The 20,546-nt window shown below is 37.5% G+C and overlaps 1 protein-coding gene across 3 annotated transcripts; it reads right to left on the bottom strand.

Annotated features, from left to right (window-relative positions):
* Nucleotides 1-1,078: 1,078 nt before the first annotated feature.
* Nucleotides 1,079-14,114, bottom strand: LOC104597366 (Haloacid dehalogenase-like hydrolase (HAD) superfamily protein). 3 transcript variants are annotated; one of them, XM_010258837.3, is made up of 9 exons: nucleotides 13,831-14,106; nucleotides 13,317-13,430; nucleotides 12,547-12,629; nucleotides 2,876-2,959; nucleotides 2,652-2,727; nucleotides 2,471-2,543; nucleotides 1,980-2,053; nucleotides 1,676-1,769; nucleotides 1,079-1,467 (listed from the first exon to the last, which is right to left on the bottom strand). In XM_010258837.3, the coding sequence occupies exons 1-9, from the start codon at nucleotides 13,943-13,945 to the stop codon at nucleotides 1,410-1,412; spliced, it is 771 nt and encodes a 256-aa protein (XP_010257139.1). In that variant the 5' UTR covers nucleotides 13,946-14,106; the 3' UTR covers nucleotides 1,079-1,409. The 3 variants fall into 3 exon arrangements, 2 of the variants coding, with proteins under 2 accessions (XP_010257139.1, XP_010257155.1); XR_016084213.1 differs by having other exon boundaries at nucleotides 1,413-1,467; nucleotides 1,676-1,832; nucleotides 1,949-2,053; nucleotides 13,831-14,114; XM_010258853.3 differs by lacking the exon at nucleotides 1,079-1,467 and having other exon boundaries at nucleotides 1,949-2,053; nucleotides 13,831-14,114.
* Nucleotides 14,115-20,546: the final 6,432 nt, after the last annotated feature.

Below are 20,546 nucleotides of genomic sequence, written 5' to 3' on the forward strand. Positions count from 1 at the left end.
CACGAATATAAAATGTACACGCACTTATGAACGCATGTCATTCTCTCGTAATATTCGAATGGTGTTCAAACGCATTCAGCTTGGACTGAAGCCGAACTCGACTCCCAACTCTTGGCCACAACAAAACCGACCCATCAACGACGAAAGATCAGGCCGAACAACCACTAAATCCCTGACAGCCAGATTGCATGACTAGTCTTAACTCTTAACTAAGGTGCTAGTTTCCATTTTGAGCCTGAGTGCTTGATCATTGCAACCACCTTTTTGTTTGTTCACTTCTATGTTTTGTTTTGGGCGCCAGGTGGATCTGCTTGTTCACGTATCATTGATGGTTATATAACCGCTAAGCCTACGTCACATGCATTAATACTTAGAATTACTACTAAAAAATAGATAAAAGATCATTGGGCCATGCAGGTTCTCCTTAGTAATTTATGATCCATCCCTTTAACTAACTTAGTTCTTAATACAGGATATAAAGACTAAATTTATATCATAAATTAAGTTGAGTTGAAGAAGAATTCGTTTGTTTCAGTTTAGTTATCTTTTCCCTTTTCCCTCTCGTTGGACGTGTTACAAAGCCATAAAGACCCAAATCCTTAGCATCTCTTATGTGAATAGAGATCAATGTTATTCCCCTCAATTAATTACAGAACCAAAGAGATTAGTGCTACTTTTACTGCCCAGTCCCCGACTCTTGCGGTGTGTTTATTGCTGCCGACAATTCTTGAGAGGCTTGCTTCATTCAAGGGCTACCGGCTGCACCAAAGCGACTCGTAGCAGGGACACATAAGAAATTAGTCTGATGATGTTATTAAGGTTCAAAATATCGATATGTTGGTAGGGGCGTATTAGGCCATATCGATACTTTTTTTTATTTTTTTCAAAACCGGTTCAGTGGGGCGTATCGGGGAGCTCCCGAAACTGGTCAAACCCCGATACATCCCCTGGGGCGTATCGGGGAGCTCCCGAAACTTTCAACCTTGGATCTTATACAGGGGATTTCAATCCAACAATTTTGCCGTGTCTATAGCCCAATAATCTTCTACACTTTAATCCTATTCGGCTATTTTACATGTTTCTTGTTTTGGTAAAAACTATTTGTTACCATTGTTATTTGAATTTTAGTGCATAAAAATAGGGTTTGCAGCAAGAGCCCTTTGACAAATTAGACACATTTGTTCTTTTTTCAGCCAAAAGATTAAGACAAGGACACCAGCGACTTGTATAGAACCTTGTAGTTAAGATCAATGCTGCAAAGTTCCCTTTCCAACTTGGAGCTATCATATGCCTGAGATGCTTTTCTAGACGCCCATAATGCCCATTTTGAGGGATTCTAATGGCCAATTTCTGAGGCAAGCTGCATCTCAACAGATCCTGACCCCTTTGTTCTGTGGAACCCATGAATTTTATCTGAGAATTCGATCTTGTATCTCTGCAAATGACTTCACATCTGATCCCCACAACCTGCCATTCAAATGGAAATCATAATCATGACAGAACAATAACATTATCATAAATCAAGATGAACCACTGATTTGACATCTAGACATGCATGCCTTGCCTTACTTCAAAAAGACCCAAGTCTGAATGTTATTGAAGTTTCCAAAAAAAGGCAACATTAGAAATCACATGTACAAAGAGATAATACATGCATCATATAACATTCACTCACCAGCAATCAATTCCTATGGAATTGGCTCCCACCTTATCTGCCCTTTGATCATCTCCAATATGTACTACTTTGTCAGCCTCCACATTGATATGGTCTATACAACCACCACCATTCACATACACAAATAAAGAAAAATATGAAACCAAGTGCCATCATCCTGAGCTCAGAAGACATATATAGACAAGGTAGACGCATTCAAACTGGTTAACAAATGGATAAATGGAGGACATAGCCACCAATCTAGACAAAGTATATCAACATGTCTCTATTTACATTAGGAAGGTGAGTTAACCCAAATTCCAACCTAAGGCAGCTCTGAAGATCTCTGGATCTGGTTTTTCATATCCAACCTCTGAAGATATGATAATGGCATCAAACCTAAAGAAAAAAACAAAAAGAAAATTAGTTTGATACAATCATAAAAACATGATAATATGTTTGGTTCAATGGTGGCTATCCTTTTTTTTATCAGCATCAATGGTGGTTATCCTTGTTTATAGCAAAAGTGTTGTTTCTATGTAATTATCTTTTTTCCTTTCTATTGGTTTGGAGGGCAGGAGTTTAAAAGAGAACACAATGCACAAACATATGCACACCAACAAGGGTAAACTTTTCCTGCATCATCGGTAAGTCCATCAATAGAAAAACCAAAGATGTCCTAATAAAGATTGCACAATGGATCTTGTGCCAGGAATTCTATCGTTCAACCAAAGAATATTAATCTCCAGAACTCAAGGTATGAGTTTCATAAGATGATTGGAAACAGCCTATTAAAAAACACGTGATAAAGCTTACAGATCTGCAACATTGAGGTCCTTCAATAGCTTCCTTAAGCGGGTGTCAAAGTTGGACACAACGACCAATTTAACTGTAGTATTGTTCACTAAGTCAACAAGAAGGCAAAAACAAGAAAGGAGGGTTTGACATGATGCATCATAATAGAAGAAAAAGAAGGAAAATATATGGTGGTTATGACCTCCAGCATCTTTCAGTAGGCACATTGTTTCAAAAGCTCCACTGGGAAGTTTCCATGCATCACCATTTGCAAAATACTGATGAAAGCAATCAATGGCACTTCAGATGGAAATATCTAGATTCTGATTAATGGTGGGAATCTTGATTATATAGTTCTAAAATGTATTTTGAAAATGAAGCATGAGGATCAATTCCAAGAATCTTAAGTACTGTAAGAAAATTCACCTCATATACTTCTTCAAAATAGTCATTATTGGAGCAACCAGTAGCTTCAGAAACAATGGACTTCCAAAATGGCCGCCCATCTCCCTGCCAATAGTAAAAATGTGCAAGTACTGTTTGGATAAGATTTTTCAGTGATTTGACAAAAGCAATGCTACCAGTGCATGATGCCATTACCCATGATGTCAGTGTGCTACAGGTGTGGTTGAGAACAATGTCAAGCTTTCTCCCAGAATGGTGTTCTGAATTGAAACAAAAAAAAGACTAATAACCGAAGTACGTAACCCCCTCCAACTATCTTTTGAACAACCCCTCGAAGGTTGCTAAGGAAACACTCAGAGTTCAGACTTGATACAGAAATTGCTAATGGCCACAAAAACAAAAACTAAAAAAGAAATAAAAAAAGAAAAGGAAACCTGGTAACTGTTTGGTTGTACAGAAAGGGCTGAGATGGTTTTGTATTCCACTAGCTTCCCTACACAGCTAATAATTATTCAAAATGATGCTGATCAATGTTCATAGCTTTTTTTTCCTCAATTGGCATGCTTTTCATTGTTGCTCCTATGAGCTTTTAATTCCCGGGTGCTGCATAGCTGTTCCTCAGTCTCTTGGTATTCTTACCAGTTTTCCCCAGTCTGTTTCTTCTTTGTTACTTCTTCAATATGGCAAATAACTCTATGGCTGAAGAAGTAAATGAAGAGAGCCGGGTGATTGACAGTCATCTGGTGGAGCAGATATCCGAACTTGGTGAAGACCTAGCTATTCATGAATAGCAGGACCCTTTGTGGAAATACATGTGGATCCTGTACCCGAAGTGGAAGACCTCATCCAAAGAACTCTCAAAGGCCGTATCTTCCCCAGAATCCAAGTAACGAAGGAAAATGTAAAATCCTTTGTTAAAAATGTTTGGGCTCCAAAAAATCCTGTTCGGGTGGGGCATGATAATAGCAGTGGATGGGAGTTCGTATTCGAAGACAAAGATGACAAGCAAAAAGTCATAGATGGTGGTCCGTGGTTCATATTCATATGTTTCAGTTGGATGCTGATAGATGAATTGAAAGACGCCAAACCAAGAGAGAAGATGAAGATATGGCACCAAAAACTCTGGGTGCAGATGCATGATATCCCACGCAAGTTCATCTCGAATCAGCATTGTAAGCTTTTTACTTCAGTGGCAGGAAGAGTGCTACCTGAAAACGAGGAGATTTCTACAGGCACTCCCACTAGAGGTAAAATAGTAAGATTGCGACTAGAAGTTGACCTTCGAAATTATCTTTCCAAGGGATTTGTTCTAAACAACAACGGGCTTGTTTGGGTTCAGTTCTCATATGAGGGGCTTACAAAGCTCTGCATCTACTGCAGTCTGGTTGGTCAATTGTGGAAGAAATGTAGACAGATACCTCCGAATACCTCACCCGATCAAGTCGCAAAAGAGATGGAAGATCAAAAGATGGATGCCCCAGGTGAATGGTTGAAGGCTGAGTTTAAACCAGATAAACCTTTGAGTTCTCCAACGAGATTATTCTCCTTGCAAACAACTTCAGTTGAAATGTCGTGATTGGAGTTCGGATGAAGATTTGGAAGAAGAGGGCAATGCAGACAAGAAGCAAAGATTATTGGGAAGCTCCAGCCAGCAGATCAAGCTTTCGTCCAAAGACAAGATGAAGAGCCAGAACCAGCAAAGTGAAGGTGGCGAGTTGGGCAAATCTTCCTCTTCAAAACGCAAGCGTGCTAAGTCTAGTTACAGTGCAACTCGTAAAAAAGTAAGAGCTGCCACCCTATCAGAAAAGCTAGACTCAAATATGTCAGATAAGTCAGAGCCAAATAAGTCAGATAAGTCAGACTCGCAAAATATGCATATCTACTCGACAATCTCAGGAGGCTTAAGTTTGATAGATCCAACAACAGGAGCCAAAAGAAGAGGGTGTCCGTTTAAGTGTGAGAACTCCCTATAGGACCATCTTAAAGGAAAATCAAAAAACAAATAAAAAAAATCTCTTCTCTGAAACCAGTCAATCCAAATCATGTCATTCAATCTAACATAGGGCCCATCACCTGCGAGGCAACTAAACCTACTTGTGAACTTCTAGAGCTGCCCCTGGACCTGATTCCTCTTCTCACTGGAATAGAAGTCACTCTGAAGCACATGGATCCTCTTGATAAACTGGATGACTTGGACTGGTGGAAATACTGGGAATCTCTACCAAATTTTGATCAACAGCTGGCAGCGATAGCTTCAATTCTCCTTCAGGTATTTGACATCCTAAATATAGTGTATTTCTCTCTTTTGGTTTCAATATATTGCACCTACTTTTACTTTTACTTACTGTTCATACTATTCGTTGCTCTGCAAATGAGAATTTTATCGTGGAATATTAGAGGGAGTGGGGGAAAAGAGACCCAACGCTCTATTAAAAATCTTTCAAACTCTTACAACCCGGACTTCCGCTTTCTCTGTGAAACAAAACTCTGTCATCAGGAGGCCTTAAAACTTTGAAAAAGACTAAATTTTTTCAACTTTGGAATAGTAGAAGCCCAAGGCTTACGAGGAGGTCTTATTTGTTACTGGAAAGATGGACTAAAAGTTGAAATTACTGACTCAAATAACCAACTCATTGAACTGAAAATTCTACAAGGACCTCAAGGCAAACACTGGCATCTTGTTTTTTCTTTATGGTCATCCTAGCAGAAGTGACAAAGCTCTATTCTGGCAGAACTTCTCTCAAAGTAAGCTTTATCTTCGAAATCATTCGTGGATGATGATGGGTGAACTGAATGACATTATTCATGTTGAAGATTATGAAGGTCCAAGTCATTTTCACCATATCTCAAGTTCTCTAAAACATGTTATTGATTCCTATTCTCTAACTGAGTTAGGGAACTCAGGACCTTACTTTACATGGACAAATAAGCAACCAGATCGAAAACTAGTTAAAGGCTGGATAAAGCTTTTGTTAGCCTAGAATGTCTAGATCTATTCCCAGAGACCAAATTAACAGTCCTTCCAACTATTAATTCAGATCATAACCCTCGTATCCTTGATACAAGCTTTTCTTTTTCGAGAGGGAGACAAGCTTTTCACTTTCTCCCAATGTGGGCTGAACATGAGGATTGTGAAAAGTTAATTTCACAGAACTAGCAAAAGCAAGTCTCAGGGTCGATGGCCTATAAAATCTCCAGAAGGCTAAAATTCATCAGGAAAGGTCCAAGACCTTGGAATAAGGAGACTTTTGGTAACATAAGGGAGAAAATTAATGAGTTAGAGACAAAAATTCAAACTATTCAGCAAAGTCCCTTAGATCCGGAGAGTAACATTATTCCAAAGGATCTTGAACAACAATTCAATCACTAGCTGACTTATGAGAAAAGACTGAAGACTCAAATCTCGAGAGCTTTGGTTAAAAGATGGAGATAGAAACACGAGATTTTTTCACCTTCAAACCCAATCAAAGAAGAAGATGGAACAACATAGATTGGTTAAAAACAGGAAATCAAAGTTGGGTTTCAAGTAGAAAGCAAATTGGGAAAATCTTCAGAGATCACACTTTACTAATTAGTGGCCAAGAGGACTTTAACCATGATCTCTTGGAGGGCTTAATCTCTCCCCTCATCTCCGAGGAAGAAAAGGCAAATCTGATTGGTTAAAAACAGGAAATCAAAGTTGGGTTTCAAGTAGAAAGCAAATTGGGAAAATCCTCAGAGATCACACTTTACTAATCAGTGGCCAAGAGGAGGAATTTAACCATGACCTCTTGGAGGGCTTAATCTCTTCCCTCATCTCCGAGGAAGAAAAATCAAATCTGGTGCCAGTACCTGATGAAACTGAAGTGAAAGCAACCCTCTTTGAAATGAACCCCCATAAATCTCCAGGACCAAATGGATTCACCCCTTCTTTCAGAAGTACTGGCAAATCCTTGGTGCAGATCTTACAAGATTAGTCCAGAACTTTTTCAACAATGAATTCTTGCTAAGGAATTGAATCATACTTATTTGGTTTTTTTTGATAAATAACAGAGACTTTTATTAAAAGATAATAATAGAAAAGGTACAAAAGAAGGGGTAAAAATTCTTAACCCTCCCAAGAAAGCAATTCAGATTACAATGTTGCCTAGAAGAAATTAACTCTTCCCACCCCTTGTTTGGCCAATGAATCTACCAAGGAGTTGGCGCACCTCTTTATCCATTGAAACTTGATTTCATATTTTGGGTGAGATGTCTAACTTTCTTTTTTTCATTCAGAAACTTCCACAGACTAGAAGTATCCTTCATCAACCAATTTATAGCCAACTTAGAGTCACCTTCCACTATCAATTTTCTGATATTTAACTCTTGCGCTCTTTTTAACCCTTCCAAGACAACCAATATTTCAGCTCTAAGAGAGTCCCCCCATCCAATAGAACCAGAATACAATGCAATAATTCGACCTTCATCATCTCTGAAGGCTCCCCCTATACCCGACAGACCTGGATTTCCTTCACTACTACCATCAAAGTTTAGTTTAGTGAAACCTGAAACTGGAGGGGACCAAATTGGGTGGGATACATTCTTTCTTGGAGCTGACCAAGCCACTTCTTTCCACTTCCTGATGATGTCTCCTTCTGAATAATTTTCAAAACTTTGCAAAGTTTTAACCCAATGGATCACCCTTATGAAATCAGTTCAATGATTACACCCTTATTTCTTTCTTTCCCATGAAGGGTCTGTTGATTCCTTTCCTCCCAAACTGTCCAACATACAGCTGCTCTTACACACCTCCACAGAATTTTCCCTCTCTTCTTTAGCCCCCTAACAGTAGTAGATTGAAATAGGCTTTGAACATTTGGGGGAGGGGTCCACCTGCCACCAAAAAGAGAGAAAAACCAACACCAAATTTCTGAAACAAATGGGCAAGAAACCAATAAGTGGTAGCAAGTCTCACCATTCTTCTTACAAAGGATGCAACAATGTGGGGATAAACACCAATTAGGTCTTTTTCTTTGAAGTAAGTCGCAAGTGTTACACTTTTCAAGGAAAACTTCCCAACAAAAACACTAATTCTGGGAGGAATTGGTCTACCGCAGACTTCCAAAATTGGAAAAGGGATTCCAAAGATAGGAGGGGAATGAGCCAGTTCCTTGAAGAAAGAGGAGCAAGAGAAGATACTCGAAGGAGAAGGAGCCCAAATCCTACTATCCCTCCTAAGGGGGTTAATAACCACCCCCCTCAAGGATATTTAGCAGGTTAGAAATGAGGTTCAGTTCCAGTTCTCTAAGGGCCCTTCTAAAACCCAAATTCCAATCAATGGTTGAATTAGAGGTGGTCAAAACAGTGGAGACCGACTCATTTTTAAACCGTGATAAAGAATACAAGGAAGGGAAAAGTTCTTTCAGCGGAGTGCTTCCCACCCAAACATGATCCCAAAATTTCACGCAGTTACCGGGGCACATATCATACCTGATAAGAGGAAGAAAAGAAGGAAGTATGGCATGAATTGATTTCCAAGGAGAAGCTCTCATAGCCCTAGTTGAAACTCCAGAGTCCCAGCCATCCGCCGCTTGCCCATGAATACTTAAGACAACTTGAGCCCATAATTTATCCCTTTCCAAAGTCAATCTCCAAAGCCATTTCCCCAATAGAGCTTCATTATTTTTTTGCAAATTGCCTAAAGCAAGCCCACCATCACTTTTGGTTTTGGTAACTATATCCCACCTGACCCTATGATCCTTTTTCTCCTCTCCTGGTTCCCATAAGAAGTCTCTCATCAACTTTTCCAAAATTCCACATATTCCTTTGGGCATTTTAAACACCGAAAAAAAGTATACAGGCAGATTTGTCAATGTGGACTTAATCAGGGTTATTCTACCTCCCATGGATAGGTAATTTTTCTTCCAAGATGCTAACCTCTTAGTGAATCTCTCAATCACCAGGTTCCAAAAACTCTTTTTACTTGGGTTATCCCCTAGTGGCAGCCCCAAATATGTCAATGGTCAATGAGCGATCTCACAACCCAAAATTCGGGCTCTATCCTCCACCTCACTTTCACTCAAATTAATGCCAATCACACAACTCTTTTCTAGATTCACTTTAAGATTTGTCACATGTTCGAAGACATTGATCACTTGCTTCAGATTACTCACCCAACTTACCTCATCCCCACCACAGAAAAGAATTGTGTCATCAGCAAACTGTAGATGTGTTACTGGAACCCTATTCCTCCCTACCCTCCAACCTTTCACCAAGTTTCTAGAGTCTGCCCTCTCAATGAGTTTTCCTAGGAGCAATTAGGGTAAAAAGAAAAGGAGAAAGGGGGTATCCTTGTCTGATGTCCCTAGTAGCCTGGAAATGGTCCATCACCCTACCATTCACTAAAATGGAATAGTGGCAAGTCCTAATACATCCTTTCACCCATTTGCACCACTTCTGCCCAAATCCAAAATACTCTAAGGCTTCCAATAGAAATGACCAATCCACCAAGTCATAATCCTTTTCGAGATCCAATTTGCATACGAGCCCTTTCTTCCCGCTTCTTTTGAAATCTTCCACACTTTCATTTGCAATTAGGATTTGATCCACGATTTGTCTGTTCTTCACAAAGGCACCCTGATTTGGGGAAATTATTAAGGGTAGTACCTCTCTAATCCTCCGAGAAAGCACCTTAGCAATGATTTTATAGAGGTTGTGTACCAAACTAATGGGTCTGAACTCTTTGGGATGACAAGCATCTCCCTTTTTTGGAATCAGAGCCAAGAAGGTAGAGTTTAGACCTAGATTAATCACCCCTCTTTCAAAGAATTCAGAAAAGACCTTTTGAATATCCTCCTTCAGTATCTCCCGGCAATCTTGATAAAAAGCCACCGTAAATCCATCAGGACCAGGTGCTTTAGATCTATTCATTGAAAATATGGCTACCCTTATTTCTTCCAATTCAAAGCTTCTCTCCAACCACACCCTTGATTCTTCTAGGATTCTTGGCCACTCCAAACCCTCAATCTGTAATCTGTTAGACATAGGCCTTCTAAAGATTGATTTAAAATGGTCCACAAAGGCCTCTTCAATCTCCTCTTGCCGAGTCAGTATTGCATCGTTAATCACTAGCTTAGAAATCAAGTTCTTATTTGGTATTCATTCCTAAAAAAGTGGGAGCTGAATCTACAGATCATTACTATCCAATTAGTCTCTGTAATGTCATCTATAGGATAATTGCTAAAGTCCTGGCAAATAAGCTAAAGCTTCTCTTGCCAAAATTAATCTCTCCAAAACAGGCAACCTACATAAAAGGAAGAAACATTTATGATAATGTTATTCTTGCCAAAGAAATAGTCCATAAATTGAAGCATCAGAAAGGGAAACAAAAATGGGCTATGTTAAAACTTAAAAATTGATCCTTTGATAGGATGGTGTGGAGCTTCTTAATTGAAACTCTTAGAAAATTGGGCTTTCTAGCAAAATTGTGTAACTTAATAAGTCAATGTATTTCTACAACTTCTTTCTCAATCAAACTAAATGGCAGCTCTTTTAGTTTCTTTCATACTAAAAGAGGACTTTGTTAAGGGGATCCTCTCTCTCCTTATCTTTTCATTATAGGAATGTGGTTCTCTCCAAACTTCTTGAAAGAGAAGAATTTTGAAGGCAGACTTCAGGGGATTAAACTTGCCAAAAATTCTCAACCCCTCACTTGTTATTTACAGATGATTGTCTCCTAGTTTGCAAGGCGTCTCCAGATTCTCTTCAGGCATCAAGCAGGCACTAACTCTTTTCGAGAAGATTGATGGTCAACAAATCATCTACAATAAATCCGACATTATCTTCAGAAAGAATGTTCACAGAACCCACCAAAAGATTCTTTGCAGATTTATGGGCATGAAGATCATGAACTTTAGTGGCAAGTACTTAGGTTCTTAGATTGATGAAGAAAGAAACAAAAGTAAGCCTTACAAAGAAGTTCTTACGAAAGTGAAGAACAAGCTTGAAACTTGGAAAGCCAAGGTGCCATCACAAGCTGGCTGGAACACAATGTTACAATCAGTAATTCAAAGTGTTCAGCCTATTTGGTGCTCACAAATATACTACCTAAGAAAGTTCTACAGAAACATGAACAAATGCAGAGGAACTTCTGGTGGAAAGGAGATAAAGAGAAAAGTTCGGGCCACAACACTTCATGGAGAAAAATTTGTAGGCCAAAAACATAGGTGGCTTGGGACTGAGATTAATCGAACCTATGAATAAAGCGCTTTTTGCAAAGCAGCTCTGGAAAATGTTTGAGGAAGGGGAAGCAATTTGGCAAAGACAATTAAGAGCAAAATATTTGAAAAACAAGTCTTTTTGAGGTTAAAGCAAAACAGTCTCATTCGAGGTGGTGGAGAAATATACTAAAAGTAAGAGATCAAATATCCTCGCACCCATGTTGGAAGATATGGAAAGGAGATAAAATCAACCCTCTTGTGGACCCTTGGATCCCATGGCTGCCGAATAAAAACCCCTCTGCTAGCTGGTCAAGAACATCGGACTTGGACTGTAAAAGACCTCATTACAGAAAATTGGGAATGGGGTACTTAGATCCTACATCAACTCTTTGAACCTAGTACAGTGGAAGCAATTTGCAATATCCCTATCTCTCCCCATCAGACCAAAGACACCATGCTGTGGAAAGGATCAAAGAATGGAGTTTACACAGTCTGCTCTGCTTACAGAAGCTTTAATCCAGATGATGGAGAAGGAACCTCAAGATCCCTCATTCGATGGCCCAAGCTTTGGATGGTGAAAGCTCCTTATAAATGTCAAATGTTTGGGTAGAAGATTCTGATGAACAAAGTAAAAACAAAACAAGCAACCTGGCATTCAAGACAGACGGGAGATGTATATTGCTCTTTTGCAATTATGCTCCTGAAACACAATCTCACCTATTCTTTGAATGTAGTCTAGCAAGAGATGTCTGGTTAGAAGCTCAAGTTAGCTTTAATCCTAATGAATTTATCTCTTCAGCATCCTTGGATTTTCTAGACTGGTGGTCGAAGAAAAACTTTGAACCAAAAGCCTTGAGGGATCACTTTATGGCTAGAATTCTAGCCATCCTTCGCAGCCTTTGGGATCATAGGAACGATGTTAGAGAGTGCTACAAATCTCACTCTCTCTGAGTATTGGTTTTCTTTCTCTTCTCACTCACTAGTTGTAGTGGGTGGCTCTTGGAACACAGGCACCCGCACAACTTCTACAGGACTCTATCTATTATCTTATACACATAATGTTTGCATTGCAGAAGGATGCCATGCCAATGATGCCTCAAAAGCTGAACTCTAGGCAATCGTCAAAGGCTTAAGGAAACTAGCTCTTTTGGGGATTCACAAAGCAGCTCTAACTTCTGATGCTAAAGACATTTGGATGCAGTTAAAAGGAGCCACAAGAAACATTAGATGGAATGGCCATGCACTCTTGGATCATATTGACTATCTCCTCACTCTTTTTGATGACATAAATCTGCTATATGTCCGTAGGGATGATGTTACTAAGGCACATAACATAGCTAAGAAAGTGAACGTAAATAGAACTTACCTTTTTTGTTCAAAACCACCCCCTTAAGATCATCCCCTCAATTCTGTAAAACGGGCTCCTTTTGTATCCTTGATGTTTCTAGTGGATCCTATTACTAAAAAAATGTTCATATATCCACACCATACACAACAAAGTAAAAACAATACCTGATATCGAAGCTTTTCAGGCCATGGGGCCGCAAAGGCTCTCCTGAATCCTTGCTTTATTTCTGCCACTGTCACACTCAAACCTATAAAGATTGAGGGAGGGAGGGGGGGACATGTCAAGCCATTTGACACCGAGACCAAGCAGTTCCACTCAACAATTGCATAGAAAAATAATTTTAAAAGAGGCAATAAAGAAAGGGCTTACCTGACACAAGGAATCAGTACAATTACCCATGGTCTAACACCCAAAAGTCACATCAAGAGGGCTTTAAATCATAAGAGGGAATGAGGGATATAATATAATATAATATATATATATATATATATATTCCAATAAAATCATATGTAAATATATAATACCCTAAAATCAAAACATATCACAACAAATATTAGCATATAAAAATTTGAGGAAGAGAATGTAACTTTTGTAGGACTAACACTTAAATAAACCTGTTTTAGGGGTAACGATTAAAAAAATCTGTTTGGTAACAGAAGAACTACATTGTATCTTAAGTACTGAAAGCATAGAAAAAGTTAGGAAGAAAATGTAATTTTTGTAGGACTAACATTTAAATAAACCTGTTTTGGGGGTAATGGTTAAAAGAGAAAATCACTTTAGTATCAGAAGAACTACATTGCATCTGAACTCTGTAGTACTGATTACTGAATTTGGAGTAAAAAACGGTAATAGGAAGTTCCTTCGTCTCTGAAACTTGAAAACAAAAAGCCACCAGGCGACAGTCCAAGAGTACGTAAGCAACTCTACTGACCATATTTCCTCCCGATAGCCCCGTACGTCTCCTCAACAGGCTTTGCCAACTGCAGAAGGGTACCCCCGGCATCCAATAACAATGCATCATAAGCCTTCCTATGTGATCCTCCATCTGCAAAAAGAGAGTGGCGCATGTTAGGTCGTCATAATAATATGGATGGTAAAGTGTACTACGAGGACTGTAGGCAACTATAACCAGAGATCGATCGGCTTGGTTCAACAGCCCAGGACTTCTCCGATGCAGGTTAGATTGCGGTGAATTCTGATACGAAGGGGGGCAATTTGAAGACCTGATAAGTTAGGATCTTTGATTGGTTTCAGTTAGAAAATGGTAAGAATCCCTAGTTAAAGGTGTGCTGCAAGGACCGAGCTGAGAAAAATTAACAAAGAGAATCAGCGTTCAGATGGATTTGTTACGGGGAAAAGCGAATCTTTTTCATAAAGTGACACAAATGGTTGAACGTTTTTCAGTAGTAGAAAACTAGAGAATCCTGTAGTTGAAGGGTTCCAACCTGTATGAACCGCCATGGAAGAGCATACAATCGATTTCGATAGCTTAATATTCTTCAAAGGTTTCTCTCCTAGCAGGAGTGCTCTTGCAGAGCATTTCGTCCAGAAAGCTTCCATCTCTGTCAGTTGGGGAAGAAAACAACGAGCCTAAAAGGAACATACCTTAACCGTTCGATCCGTATAAAAACCAGAGTAGTACCAGTTGGTGGCTTGGTGCACAACTCTAAGGCCCCATTTAGTTCGCAGGAACAGGGGTCCGGAATCGGAATGGAATGGATATTCCGATTCCAATTATTTGATTGGGCGGAGTTGGAATTTTATTCCTGTAAAATGGCATTCTAGGGAATGGTCATTTCCTACCCTTCGCTTGCGAATTTTCATCCCTACTGATTCTAATTTTTATTTATATTATTATTTGAATCAAATAAATTATAATAATAAATTATTCCAATTCCAATTTTAAAAGTATTTCGATTCTAATTCCGATTCCAATTTCAGTTATAAATCAAACGGACCCTATATCTCTAACATATATGATCATATTGGCTCTCACATGTAGCTCACAATACATTCTAACATCCCAACGGTGCATTGACCATCACATGTATGAAAAATGTTTTCAATACATGCTGAGAGATGTGTTATGGGAGGCTAGGAGTATGTATGAGGTGTACAAAACTTCTAAAAGGTATTTATCAAAATTTCCAAATTTTGATTGATAACAGGGCCGTTAAAATGGACTGAGCTTGGGTTGAAAAATTGAACTGGATACGATCCGCCCCAAGAATATTGAAAAATTGAACCCAAACTAAGTGATCGATGCAATAGTTGGGCTCATATCCATATAATATGAAATAATCTTGCATGTGTGGGTATAGGATATATCGGAGGAAACTAAACCAAATCTACAGATTAGTCTCCTCCAACTCAGGACTTTTACTCCGTCATTCTTCTTGATGCTCGCTCCTCTTTTCCTTAGTGGAGGTCGGAAGTGAGATGTGGGAGGAAGGACGCCCCATGCCCATTACTGTTGTCATGGTTCAGTATCCTCCAACTCTTACTTACGGCCTCCTCTTCACTTACTTGCTCTTCCCACTTCCCGTCCCCCCCCCCCTGAGCCGCATGGCAAACAAGAAAATCACCCAGATGCATGCATCTCCTGAGGGAAGAATCTTCAACAACCTCCAAGTTCACACCTTGCAGCCATTAAAATGACAAATCTAACCCTTGGTTATTAAAAATTTAACATAGATATACAAGAACGCTACCTACACTGTAGCCACACATCAGGGACTGCTATACTGTCCTCTGATAATGTGGGTAGCATATCCGGTCATCATTTAACACCAAAGTATTATATATGAACTACTACGGTTGTCGATACCCGACCCAAATGTGTATTTACATCGATTATCGATGTTTAATTATACTCTATCCAAATGCCTATAAATATGGATAAGAGTGTTTAATGACACTGATCCATATTTACACCGCAAACAAATGCAATCATAGGGTCTGATTTAATTCTAGGTCATGTCAGTTTTGATTCTACTTGGACTTGACCTGTTATGTATGTGTGTATGTTTTAAACCATACCTTTTTTTCTTGGGAGCATGTTTATTTATTTCACTTAAGTGAAACGTTCACTAATCTTGCCCCCTCTATGGATAAGTGCAACTCTCTTTCCACCTAACCCATTCATCTTTCACACAATTTTGGATTTGTTCCTCACAAAGTGCATCTCACACCAACCTCACAATATGTTCTGATCATACATCGGGAACATCTCCCTTACTTGTATTTATTATTCAGGGGAGATGTTCCCAATTCAGGGTGGGATGTGGCTATGAGGTCGGTGTAATGCATACTCTGTATGGAACAAATCACAATTCCTCCACATACATTTATGGCATCTAGACCTGTTCATAGGCCGGGGTGGGCCAAGCATTGTCTCTTTATAAATAGAAAGTCACCAAGCTCGAGTCCGAGCCCAGCTTGACCATCGGACCTAGATCTTGAGCTCGAGCCCGACCCTATATAAAACCCGAAGCCTAATTTTGACATGTATTTTATAATATATTAATTATATATTATTAAATAACACATTATATGATATTTTATACATTTAATATATATAATACTTTTTTGCTATTAATTTTATTATTATATAATATATATTATATATTATTAAGACATATATCATATTTCTATTATATATTTAATATTATTGGACCTGGCTCAGGCTCGGGGCAAGCTTATTTGGGAAAGCTCGAGCTTGAGCCTACAAACTTAAAATTTTGTCCAAGCACAGCTTATGATGGATTAGGTTGGGCCAATCCGTCAAACTACCCAGCCCATGAATAGATCTAATGGCATCCCAATCAAAAGTAGCACAAGAATATAGGTTTAATGAATCGACTACATAGAGTGAAGTTGAAGAATAGACCTTCATTGAACTATGGTTGATCAAGTGGGAAGGCTCACAATAGACCGACCTCAACATTTAATAAATATATAGTGGAAAACTTCAACACGAGAATGAACAAGTCATATGCCCGTGACTGGTTCAAAATCAAGTAAGAGACACATCAATTTCCAACAAATTTTGCAACCACACAAGATTACAATAGATTCACTCACCAAGAAACCAACTAAGAGTGTTTAGTGAGAGTGCTATAGTTTTTTTTTCTAGATATTTATAAGGAGTTTTTGTTGATGGGATGCTAACAACAACCTAATATACTTCATTAGAAGTATAAGTGAACAAAAGAGATAAGGAAGAAATTTTGTATTGTTGTTGGCATCCCATGTTACAATGTTTATTGGAGGTAGTCTCAATTACCAAACTTTGGGGGAGGTTTTAGCAATTTACTTAAAAATAAAATAAAATAAATAATTTATTAAAACAGCTCTTGTAGTTTCATGAATCACTAAAAGCTTACTCTATAGTTTGGGTTTTATTAGAACACCACTTGTAGGTTGCAATTGATTTAATTAATTGATTATTTGTTAATTATTGTTTGTATTTCTGATCAAACGGAATACTTTAGGGTCAAAAATGAGATTTTCTTGTTCTTTTTCATTAAATTTGTTCAAATAGACATTAAGGCCAAAATTGTCACTTTTCACTTCCGTCCAACGGAAAGTTAATTAAGTAAGTCGGTTGTATAATATAGGGGTATTTTAATAAAATGCAAATTATATAAACGGTTTTAGTAAATTTATAAAACTATAAAAATCTTTCAATAGAGGACAAATTTCATAAACTACCCTTATGGTTTAGCTAATTGACCAACTCTACCTTTATTACTTATATATTATCTTAAAGTAACCCAAGTTTTTTAACAATTGATATCGCCATTAAAAAATAAACAAAAAAATGAAATATCTAAATTACCCTTTATTATTCATCCAAATTTCAAAATAAACCCTAATCGATGAAAAGATCTCAGAAAACCAACTTCTAAGTCCACTGTGCCTCCACCTCTATATGAAAGCAATGGAGCAATGCACCAATCAATAATGGGCGAGGTTGTTCTTTGCTCTCTATAAATTCCAGACTATTGAGTCTCTCTTTCTTCGTGCAAAACCCATATTACCTTTCTTTGAAATACGACAATCAAATTGTATAGAACATAGCTCAAGCACTGCCTTTCCACACAAACTTTCATCAAATTAAGATTGCCTTGGCAGCAAACCCGCTCCTTCAAGAGCATTAGGACCCAATAAAGCTGAAATGACAATCTCTCTTCGTCAGAACCACGTATTGGGGCTGAGGTGCATCCCGATCCAATACGAAATACAAAATTATTGGTGATCTGGTGGGTCATGACTCTACTACATGACATGCAAAGGTTGACATGGAAGAAGAATAAGAAGAAGAAGACACATGTCTCATTACTAATGGAGCAACACAGATTTTCAGAGAAAAAAAAGGGAAAATTTCCTATTAGTGCCCTGTACTTTGTGCCTAGTGCCACTTTGGTCCCCCAACTTTAAAATGCAATAATTCAGTATCCAAACTTTCAAAACATGACAATTTAGTACCTGTCATTAATCAACAGTTAATCTGTTGTTAAGTGGCATTTGAAAAAGACATACATGCCCTTCGAATGTCATTTAATTTTCTTTATCAACCATCTAAGCATTGATAAAAAATTAATAGTATCAAATCTTTGCTTCTTCCATTCAAGAAAGTTGGGGTTTACGTTTGAATGGGCATTCTGGTGCCCCCAACTTTCTTGAATAGAAGAGTTAAGTATTTGAGACTATTAATTTTTTTGTCAATGTGTGGTAGTTGATAAAGAAAATTAGATAACACTCGAAGGGTATTTCTATCTTTTTAAAATGTCACTTAACGGCTGATTAATGGTTAGTTAACGGCATGCATTGGATTGTCATGTTTTGAAAGTTTGGGTATTGAATTGTCGCATTTTTAAAGTTATAGGACCAAAGTGACACTAGACCCAAAGTACAAGGTACTAATCTGGAATTCCCCCCTCCCCCCCCAAAAAAAAAAAATAAAAAATAAAAAATAACAGATTTCTCATTTAAAAAGGCTTTACCTCCCCGAAATGAGAGAAACCACAAAGGAGAGCGGCTTGGAGTGGGCCAAGTAGTGTTGTGTGCGATTATACATCCCACTTCTCCAATTTAATGAAAGAAGAATAGGGTGGATGGTGTGTTTTCAGCAAACCATTCGAGTAATATAGGGGAAACCATTCCAATAATATAAATAGGGGTGTAAATGGATCGAATTTGAATTGGATCAGGCAATATCTGAATTTGAATCCAATTAAAAAATCCGATATCTGACAGATATTGAAATTAATATCCGAATTCGAATCCGATTAAGTATTTGAATATTCAATTCGATTAGATTCGAAATCGATTAATTAATTATTTTAGATAATTAATAAATATATAAAATAAATATTTTGTTGATATAAAGTTTATAAATATATAAATTATTTATATAATTTAATTATTATATATAAATTGTATAAAATATTTTATATATTATATATAATTAAATAATCGATCGAATTCAAATATTTATCGAATCGATTTAGATCATATTGAATATTCAATTCGATTAGATTCGAAATCGATTAATTAATTATTTTAGATAATTAATAAATATATAAAATAAATATTTTATTGATATAAAGTATATAAATATATAAATTATTTATATAATTTAATTATTATATATAAATTGTATAAAATATTTTATATATTATATATAATTAAATAATCGATCGAATTCAGATATTTATCGAATCGATTAAGATCATATCCGAATTCAAACCCAATTAACTATTCGGTAAGAATAGGATATCTGAATTCGACTAATTAAATATTTGAATTATCTGAATTTGATTTGATTATGTCGAATATCGAATTTTCGAATACCATTCACACCCCTAAATACAAGTGCCTTCCATGAATCGAGTAAAGAAAAAAAAATTGTTTATTCCTTAAACAAAATATTAAGAAATGGAGACGTTGACTACAAATGTACGCATTGTAGCACTCCACGTTGTGATCCATAAAAACCTAAACTCGGACGGATGGTGCTTCAAACTTACAGAAAAATACAATAAATTGAAACAAAGGAGGATTTGTTGTTAGAGAAATTGACAATATAGGCACGTAGAACAGAGATGGTGAGATCTAGGGAAGTCGACCGGTGGGAATGGCACGCGGTGGCACGTCTGCAGCTTCTGTTGCCATTGGGACATTGTGTGGAGGAGAGTCGAACTTCCAAAACCTATATTCTCTTTACGATTTATCCCACCTATTCATCCTCAGAAGATTTAAACATGTTAAAGAAAAAATGAGAAAAATATGAAGAGAGAGGATGAGAAAACAATTATAGAGTTAATCGATTAGCTAATTGATTAACTCTGTTTAATATGTACATATTGTCTAAAACCTCTCTTATCGTTAATTTTTCATTATCTGAGAGTTCCAATTCTAAGAATAAGACTATGCATGCTATCAGGTGATATAAAGAACAGACACCCCACAACTACAACAATTATAGCATGGTGGGAATGTTCATGTGGATATGGAGTCGATGCTAGAATCATCCTGACCCTCTCCATTTTGAGGTTACCCAGTAAACAAAGAGACTGCTTATTGGAACCCACTGAACACTGTCACAACCATTCACATTGCATAGCTTGCTTCAAATTCTTGTAAATGAATTGAACCTAGTAGGATGCACATCTAGCATAGAGAAAAGCTTTTAGACCTTGATTTGGAATTCAAATATAGAATCTATAAGACTATGTTTGGTTTGAAGGAAAAGATAGGGAAAGGAAGGTAAATTTAGGAAAACCTATATAAATCTTGTATAAAATTCCCTATATTTTCCTTCATTTCCCTATTTTTTTCCTTCAAATCAAACACAGCCTAAAGGAATAATTTTACACTTCCATCCACATATGCCAAAATTTAGAATAGCATAATATAAGAACTATGATACTCCTTATGGCGATTAAACTTCAAATTCATTTATTGGAAATGGCATAGACATCTCCGTGGATCATGACGTATATTCTCAGACAAGCCTTGCACATTCTCCCCTGCCCCAAACGGTCCTTGTTCTCTTCCAATTTTCAACCTCCCGCATCCTCACTTTTCTTTTCTCTTTTTTGTTCTCATTTTCCAATAGCCAATCAGGTCCACGCAGCTTCAGATTGTTCACGTT

The sequence above is a fragment of the Nelumbo nucifera genome, chromosome 3 (assembly GCF_055504915.1).
Source record: "Nelumbo nucifera cultivar China Antique chromosome 3, China Antique-T2T, whole genome shotgun sequence".
Classification (NCBI taxonomy): domain Eukaryota; kingdom Viridiplantae; phylum Streptophyta; class Magnoliopsida; order Proteales; family Nelumbonaceae; genus Nelumbo; species Nelumbo nucifera.